Source organism: Sinocyclocheilus rhinocerous, unplaced genomic scaffold (assembly GCF_001515625.1).
Source record: "Sinocyclocheilus rhinocerous isolate Xijiao unplaced genomic scaffold, SAMN03320098_v1.1 scaffold138, whole genome shotgun sequence".
NCBI lineage: Eukaryota > Metazoa > Chordata > Actinopteri > Cypriniformes > Cyprinidae > Sinocyclocheilus > Sinocyclocheilus rhinocerous.
In genome coordinates, this window is record NW_015635519.1 from 594,675 (window position 1) to 604,189 (window position 9,515).

Consider the following 9,515-nt stretch of genomic DNA (forward strand, 5'->3'; position numbering starts at 1 on the left):
CTATGGCAGATGGGAAGTGTTTAAAACTTGTTTGAAAACAATTCAGCAATTCTGTTTGTTGCCGCTAATGGACCAGAAATGAAACTGTCACCATTAGACTCAAACGTCCGCCCTCCCCACACATGCACACACCAACTCCTGGTTTCTTTACAGATTTATTAGACTTTGCTCATTGTCAGTACACACGTTCGAAAACCAAAATTGACATATCAGATGGATCTAGGCAGCAGTGCCACGTTAATTAAAAACCAACCCAGCGACGTGGCCCCTCCCACGGCAGACCTGCTGCCCCGCCCACGCTCCGCCCACTCAGTGTCCGTCACAGCAAAGTGAGCAGGACTTGTAGCCCTCCGTCCCAAAAGCCACAGATTGTACTGTTTAGCAGTATGCATGCCCCCAATAAGTTGAACTAAGCTCGTCTACATTGTCTCACTATGCCCTCTATTGGTTCATACCCGTGCAGACAGCAAAATACCTCACAAACGCCAGTGCTTATGCAAAAATTACACTACTTTCTTTCGTTCCCCCCCTTCCCACTTTTTGGTTTGGTTAGAAAATCTTTGGATGTGCAGCAATAGCCATAAAACTAGGATTTGAAATACAAAGGACAAAATCATTCTGGACATTTAAATAACATAAAAAAAAAAAAAGATCAAATAAAAACATCATACACTGCTTTTCTTCGCAGGTCTCTGTAGGACCGTTCGGATCTCTGGCAGTGTATCAGTACATGGGCCAAAGTGCCATCTAACATACAAACACAGAGGAATGGAAATTCATAGATATATCTACACTTCAGACATAAGGCTGTAAAATAAAACGAATGTCCACTTTTTTGTTTTGTTTTTTGTTTGTTTTGTTTTTTTCCAAAAAACCTACTATGTACAAATCTATATTTTCTACAAATACATAAATTAAAACATAGGTTAAGCGATACAAAAATGCAATTAAATTAACGGAAATCACAACACAGTAGTAGAAGAAAGTGAACGAATAGACAGAATCACAGCAGTTGGTTTTACCCTGTAAAAAAGAATAGTCAAACATCCTTAGAGTATCGGAATAACACAAGGCTTTAATAAAAAATAAGCTTCTTTTCCTTCCTGCAAGTTTCAGTCTGCTATCACAGAAACTCGCCTTTGGAGACCAAAACGGAGCACTTTAGCCAAAACCGTCAAAATAAATACTCATAAAGCTTTTTTTCCCCGAAGTCACATCAACGATTACCAAACTAGTTCAGTTCTGCCTTAATCACATAAACTCTCTATACAACAGAACTGTGGAAATTTATTACTATGAGGTATTCAGATATTGGTAAAGACGTGCACGGCCTAATCGGTGGACGCACCCACAGGGGGCGACTTGGCGAGGGGTCGGGGCAAGATTTGGCAGGGCGTTTAAAAGGGAGGTGGCAGGACCTTTGGTTTGTCAGCGAGAGTTGGAGAAAGCAAGAGAAATTCCTTTGGTATGTTTTCATTGCATGGTTGCACTGGCAAAAGCACCACGGTGAGAGAGAAGAAATATTCCATTTTTTTCTTCATCAGTGGCCCTTCCACAGGCTGAGGTATTCCGAGAGTTAAAAGGTGGGTGTCGAGAGGTCAACGGCGGTTTAACACTTTGGTTCAAGCAAGGCACTCGTCCTGTGAGTTTAACACATGTCTGCCGAGGGCGCTGTTACATGAGCACGGATGAGTGGTAGAGAGCATTAGAGCGAAGGAGAAGAGGAAAAAGGGGGAAGGAGTGGAAACACACCATCTATCCATCCACCTTATCATTCATTTAGGCCGTGCAAAGAGAACAAATCTTTGGTATTCTTTGGTATCATTACGTTGATAGAAATCACGAATGGAAACGGACTGAGGTAGCATCTTTGGTTCACACTATAAATTTTAGCAGGTCTAAACATGTATTTTTGTCTTTTTTTTTTTCTTCTTTTCTACACGAGGAAGCAGCGCTCTTTTATATATGCTTCGATGTCGTAATAGTCGTAAATACCAAATATATTTTTAAAGTTAAAACACACCACAAGAGACAACAAGGCCAGATAACTTGCGAGTTTGAGTGAGTCTATTATATGAAGCGAACGCATCACCCTGCTTCAGTCTCCATAATGCTTTCTTCCTAGTTGTGAAATGCATAGAATGCGCTCCCTCTCTCTTACTGGGGTATTGGGTTCGGGCCCGGATGGGGACTCTGCGGTGGTGTTGATGGTCGATGCCGTGAAAATGATGCATTAGACAATGAAATAGCCTTCTATCAAGAGCTTAATGGGAAATGAACCCAATGAATCTAATATGACGGCGCATGGCTTATGGGTTTGTGAAAGCATGCTGACAGCCACCAGTCAATCGAACATTTTTATCATTCTGAGGATGAGAATGTTGGTTCGTATGCAATGAAAGTTTGAAATGAAATGTCACCCAAAACAACCTGAATTTCCTCCTGCTTCCTCTAATGACAATTAACAAGCGTGTGCATTTGCCCCAGACAAAGCTAATAATGATAAACGAGAAGTCTCTTCACCCAGAAGTCTCTTCAGCCTCATTAGATGAGAGTCTGCGAAACTCGTAAAAATAAGTTGTGTTTGACTGATGGATGTGGGGTTTGAAACAGTGACAGGTGCTAGTTTGTGTAAGTTTATCTTTGGTTTTCAGCAACTGGCATTGAAATATTTAAAATACAGGTAAAAAAGGCAGGTTAAAGCTAGCAAAAAATCTCCCTGAAATAATCACAAGAAAGGACTGAGGCAGGAATGGGGTGCGGGCACAGCTGTGTCCTCACAGAGACATGTTTGGCTAGTGATTGAGTTTGTTTTAGGACAAACAAGAGAACGAATTATACGGCATATAAATGGCTACAGAAACCACAGTCCATAATACATTTACTGAGTCACCTGATTAGGACGGTCACGGGGGGTCTTGTTAAGAGGAATAAATATAGTTTGGTCTGATTAAAAAAACAAACAAAAAACAAAATACATGTGTTTCTTTGGTTCCACCATCTGTGATTGATAAGTAGTGAAGATGGCAAGTTCACATGTATTTTTTAGGTTTCTATGTAACTTTTCCAACAATTAGGAAGAAAGCACTATCCTGAGGGTTACATTCAGGCAAACTTTGTCAAGATTCTACACCACCTGATTATATTTGGCATCCCTGGCAACATCTGGGATGCCTATAGAGGTGAATGTGTGACGTCAGGCTTTACACCTGCCGGTCAAGCCCCTCAGTGACGTCACAAAATCTGGAATCTGACATCAGAGTGAATAACAATCACTCCACGTTTGAGATAATGACCAATCATCGATGAGAAAAAGTCTTTGTAAGCAACCGATCACATGAGAAAGAAAGACTCCAGTTAGGGGAGTGTGTTGAGATGAGGAACGACCAGTGATTGGAGTGTAACTTCAACTGTAACTGGAGTGTTCTTTTTTTTTGTTTTTTGTTTTTTGCAGAATGTCAGACATAAACGAAGAAAGTCCTAAATGGGGGTCAAAGCAGTCTTTGGTGTTTTTCTTTGGATATTATAAATATCAGTACTGTACAAGTTTTAAGGGCAAACGCTGTCTAAAATTGTCTCTTGTTACGTTTTCTTTGTTTAAAGCTTTTCCACCGAAGTTTTTTTTTGTTCCATAATGCAGCCACTACTCCATCATGCTTTGGTACAAGTGCTGGAGGAGGAGGAGTTGGCCAAGTTGGAGCTGCCATCGTCCAGCCACTTATCGAGGCTCCGTCGACGCGCATTCATGAAGAAGTTGCTGACGGTGGTGAGCTCCAGGCCCAGCTGCTGAGAGATGGTGATTTGTAACTCTTTGGACGGGCGCTTGTTCTCTTTGAATATTGCATGTAAAGTCCGACGCTGGACATCAGTGAAGACCAGGCGGGGCTTCTTGGAGATGCACCCCCGCTCGCTTTTACCATGCTCCTGCTCTTTTCTCTTGCACGCTGAAAGAAAAAAAGGTTGACATGAAACAGTCAGACATAAATGCCTAACACGTAAAAGAAACAGACTTATTTGTCATGACACAGTATGAGTTTTTGGTAACACTTTATTTTACAGTGTCCATGCTACATGCACTTACTGTAGCATTAAGAGTAAATTATGCATAATTACATGCAACTGACCCTAAACCAAACCCTATTCCTAACCCTACAGTAAGTACATGCTGTCAATTACTATTACTATGTACTTAAATTACAATGTAACAAGGACACCTTAAAATAAAGTGTAACTGAGTTTTTCTGAAATGGTTCTCAAAGCAAATCAGCCAAAAACATGAAATAGACAAAACAAAACAGAAACACTTATGCTTTTCGGAGGGTTTGTATTGTAATTTTCACTAAATGTTCACTATATGAATGAAGTCTCTGGAACTGTCCGTGGTGCTTAAATCCAACCACATGCATTTCAGATACACTATACCACAACAAATAGGCCTATAATCACTTACTGCCAGCCAATGAATAAAAATACACTTGTTTAACGACACTAAGCAGTCACTTTAAATAAAAAGGCCTATATTTTCTGTCTTTGTGTGAGTAAAATCCTACTGGGCGGCATACTTGTTATTTAGAAACCACAAGGGGGCGCTAAAAGACGGTGCGAAACCGCTTGAAGCAGGTATTTACTTATAACACGCACACACACAAGCGCACGATTCGTTACCAGGCAATATATTTTCTTAAATAAACCGGCTCATGTCATTAATGTCAAGCACAGTTCTGCGTCTAAGTTCTAACGTTCATTCTATAGCACACTGCATTAGCACACCATAAAAACGTATTTTAATATTTAATATTCATATGTATTAAGCGTAAATTTGGAATATCATTTAAATATTTATCATGTTTAAATCAATTATGAATTTTTAAATTAAATTATAAATATACTAAGAGTTTTTAGCCTATAGCCTAGTGTCGTTTTTATAATGTAATGAGGTATAACGTGAATAAACCTTTACATACTAGTCCAATCGTATAAAAGAAGAACGAAACTATGCACAGGGTTTGAAACTTTGGGTAAATATTAACAAAAAAGCAAATGAGCTCGCTATCATGTGCCATAAATCAAAACTGTGTCTATGCACAAGGCCACTGTGACGAGACCCACACAGATTCCCAGGGAAATAACAGCGAACCTCTTTATCCTTCAGCACATTTGATCATCACATATAGGTACTGTTTGTCTGCAAATCATTAGACAGGCGCCAGATAAGCGCGCACAAGAGGCCAGGGCTCGCCCACGGTCACTCATTTCACAGTAGCTCCATGCAGCAACAAAACAGAACTTAATCTTACGCTCAGGCCAAAAAAGACGTTAGCATTATTTAGGCTACCATATAATTATATATAGCCTGTGCAATATTATAATATATAATAACAGATAAGGAATTTGGATTACATAGGCCTATGCTATAGGCTATAGAATATGAATAGACAGCCTATGAAAATTCCGTTTCGTTGCATTCCTATTTAGATGTACATCAACTACTGGTCTGTTACGCGTTTTATGATTTAATAATAATTTATTATTATTATAGTTATTGATGTAATGTTATGAAGTTTAGCGAAGCCGCATTTGGGTTCAGATATATATATACCTGAATAAAATGGCTCTTAGCTTTTTATATAACAGTTTAGATGTAAAATTAGACAATTTGTATTATATTATTTGATATACTTCCATGTTCACTATTTGGCCAACTATTTTTTATAAGAATACAATCATTTCTTCCCAAAATAATATCAATCGCAAAACGATTAACAATGATCGACAAACAGCTTAAAGAATGTCGCTTTGTTAAAATTAAAAGGTTATTTTCATTTATTACCTTATTACAAAATTACGCAAATACTAATTATTTAGGTATAATAAAAAACACTGAATGACAGTTTTTGTGTTTCTTCTTCTAGTTTTCTTTTTCTATTAAAATTAGACTAGGATAACTTTTTAACAAACAACATATTAAGCCCTCCTCATACGAAACCATATGCCGAAATATAAATATAAAGAGCTGAGACAAAATTCAGTTGAAAATACAATCGTGCATGGCAAATTCACGGCATAAGAATCACGAGGGTGTAAAAGGTGTAAAAGAGCAGTGATGTGAAAGACTGCTGAATGGTCTACTGTCTTACATTACTAAGGAAAAGGAGAAGGGAACTGAATTTGAATAATCAATATACCAATTCTATATATACCTCTCAGTAGGCCGATCACATACCCTCAACCATGTGTACTCAATCAATAATATACATCACTGTGTCTGAAACCTTCACTAATTTAAATATCATTTAATGGAATAAGAAAATAATCTCACAAAACAAAAATAAGCTAAATCTAACTGTCATGTAATTAGAATTGCAGTAGTTTATAATGATGATAATAATAATAATAATAATAATAATAAAGATCCAACCATTTTCTGGATTTTTTTAAGCTTAAATCGACGAAAAGAAAAACGAATACACAATATGAAAAAAAAAAAAAGATTATGTGAATGTAAACATATTCCCTTTTATCCTGTTCTTTACAGAAACTTGTGGAAATAAAATGGTATGATGTAAATTCATATTTTGACCTTTACTATGAGCCCAGCATCAGTATACATATATGATTGCATAATACCCTGACATTGACATTAATAATAAAAACGAAACTTCGATACAGGAAAAAATAAATCGAGCAAAACTACTTTGCGCGTACAAGACTATAATGACACACAAACAGAGCTTAAATGTAAAATCGACATTAATATGTCTTTCTCATTTAAATGATTTTTGCCATGAAAAATATTTTCAGGAAAAAACATTTGTTTCAAAGTATTTCCCCCCTCAGGTGCATAAATTAATTACTGTAATGACATTTATGATGAACCGGTGCAAAAAAGAGAGACACTCGCATTTGAGATGCTCTCTCTTTTTTTCCCCCTCACTGCTGGCTTTGAACGGATCAGTGGCCCCCAAAGCCGCCAGCCAATTGATTCTAATTCTCGTGAGGCAAATTAATGGAGCCCCAATCAGTTAATTAAGAAAACCTACACAGAGAACACGTCACTGGAGCTGGACAATAGATGAAGAGATCCAACCAGGAGAAGACTGCAGAAGAACAACATGACCCTTTCTTACAAACCCAAACACACACTGCGACACTTATTCAGCGCCCATTTCTGTAGTCCGCACACATCGAACACGGTAACATATTTACGCGCACTAGTTCAAAAACAAAATATATCCACGAGACATGTGACCGTGTTTCACCACAGCATGCAGTAATGTTCTAAAATAAAATGTAGATCAGTGGTCATAAACGCATTGCAAAGACAAGTGGACACTGGGACACTGCATCCATTTTCACATAGACACAATGGGACTGTGACTACCGAGGCTTCGAGACATTTTTGATCAAACTATTTCTGTTGGCTCCATGTAACTTAGTCTGAAGATAACAAATTGCTCATCAAATAGCCCAAAACAAACAAGCAAAAGAAAACAAATCCATTGCGCTGGATCACTTTACCTAGGCGGTCAATATTATACATCGAGAACGCAACCTCAAGTTTGAAGGTATCAGTGTAAATCAAAGTTGCACAACGAGCACAGAATAAAATGTCACAACCAAAACAAAAAGCAAGCTATGTAGGAAACCCCCAAAAAGCGCGACAAAAACGATGAATGCTGCTCACTCGTGAAATGCTTTCGAAGGAAATGAAATGAGAGCGATATACTGAGGAGAAGAGAAGAAATGTATTACCTATTGTTCTCTCACCTGCGAGCCTGAGCGTGGACATTCTCTGGAACTCAGGCTCCTGTAACCATTTCCACATCCTGCGGAAGGTTTCCCGGCCAGACTTGAGCTTGCTCCAGGGCTTAGGGTTCCGTAGCAGGTCCGAAAGCGTCCCTTGCGAGCGGCACAGCACCCTCTGGGCGAAGATAGCCTGCGGGATGCTGTATCTTTTCAGTTCCGTGGTGATCCTTTGGGCCACTTCTTTGGTATTGACCTCTTCCATCTGTCCCGAGCTGCTACCGTTGTTGAGCTGCGATCCGGGCGCGGAGGGGTGGTTCTGCTCCCTAGTGGAGCCCAGCACCTGACCGTGGCCCTGGGCGTTGAGATGGGCGTGCGGGTGATGGTGGATGCCGTTGATCGGCACCATGCTCGCCGAAGACGCGCTCATGTGCTGCTCCCCGTGTCGAGCCAACATCGCGGGGTGGTGTGCCTCGAATCCGTTGGGTGTGAGCATCTTCTCGGCGGGCATGGTGGCCCCGGGATGCGCGTAGGGCGGCAGCCCCTGCTGGGAGTTGTGAATGCCGCTCAGTCCGGATCCAGACAGCGGCGATAGGCTCTGTCCCATGCTGGCCACATCCTTGTGGTAGGGAGAGTAGAGGTTGTTCATCGGGGCCAGACCCCTATCGTCCCTCATCAAGGTGAAGCTCCCGCTGACGTTCCCCGGGATCCTTTGGTGCGGGAGATGGTGGTGGTGGTGGTGATGGTGATGATGGTGGTGCGGGAATTTGTCGGAGACGGTGGAGATGGGCGGTAAGGGCTGCAGCGGGGTGAGGGTGGTGTAGGTGCTGCTCATGCTCATCCCGGGGGGAGCCTCGCACGCCATGCTCATGGCCGGGTGCAGGTGCGTGGCGAGCCCGGGGTGCTCCGGGGGCCGGTGGTGATGATAGTCGCCGCTGTCCAGGATTGATGCCATGCCCATGGAGCGCGCATGGGCTGACAGACTGCTCCGATGGCTCCTGTGATGAGCGCTGTCTCCGGTCATAAGATCCGCCGCGCTGGGATCATGGCTCAATCCGTGCAGATCGCCAATGTTCTCCATCGACAGCTGGGCGTTCATTATACGTGCAAGCGTGTGGACAAATCATCTATCTGATATAGCGAAGCAGTGTCCACAGAAGTGCTCTCATTGGAAAAGTTCTGTTGTTATCTTGAGTATTTTTTCTTTGCGTTCTTTCCTGATTTTTTTCTTCCCTTTTTCTATGTTTTATAAAGTTTTGTAATTTTTTTGAAATGTTAAGGCCCCCGTCCCTTCAGCAGTGCATGGTGTCAGTGTGCTCTCGTCCCTCGCCATCTCTTGCCATGTCTGCTGTTGTTTCGCGCACTGCTCCGTGCTGCGGCTGCCGCTCTGCTTGCCGCGCATGCGCGCTGATCGCGGCTCCTTTGACGTCACTTATTAAGGAAGTTGCACCCCATTGCTATTAAACAGGAATGCCTCTTCTGGATGTATAACATGACCAACCTCACACAACTGTTATACCGAAAATAATAATGATAATAATAAAAATGAGGGAACTGAATGGAGTGTTATACCGATGATGCTTTATTACAACAAGCAGATGACCATGAAGTCTCATTATACGCGTGAATAATTCATGAATAAATGCAATTAGTTTTGCAGAACCTCCTTAATGCCATGGGTGTAGAAAACTTCCGGGTTCACCTGGGGGCTTCTGCTTGCATTAATATACATATAGCCTACATTAGTTCCTGCTACAAACTTCAGAGAAATG

The 9,515-nt window shown here is 41.1% G+C and overlaps 1 protein-coding gene across 2 annotated transcripts; it reads right to left on the reverse strand.

Moving 5' to 3' along the window:
* Nucleotides 1-3,444: 3,444 nt before the first annotated feature.
* Nucleotides 3,445-9,088, reverse strand: LOC107746960 (hepatocyte nuclear factor 6-like). Of its 2 annotated transcripts, none has more exons than XM_016561319.1 (2): nt 7,768-9,088; nt 3,445-3,944 (listed from the first exon to the last, which is right to left on the reverse strand). In XM_016561319.1, the coding sequence occupies exons 1-2, from the start codon at nt 8,840-8,842 to the stop codon at nt 3,652-3,654; spliced, it is 1,368 nt and encodes a 455-aa protein (XP_016416805.1). In that variant the 5' UTR covers nt 8,843-9,088; the 3' UTR covers nt 3,445-3,651. The 2 variants fall into 2 exon arrangements, with proteins under 2 accessions (XP_016416805.1, XP_016416804.1); XM_016561318.1 differs by having other exon boundaries at nt 7,753-9,088.
* Between the last annotated feature and the right edge of the window lie 427 nt (nt 9,089-9,515).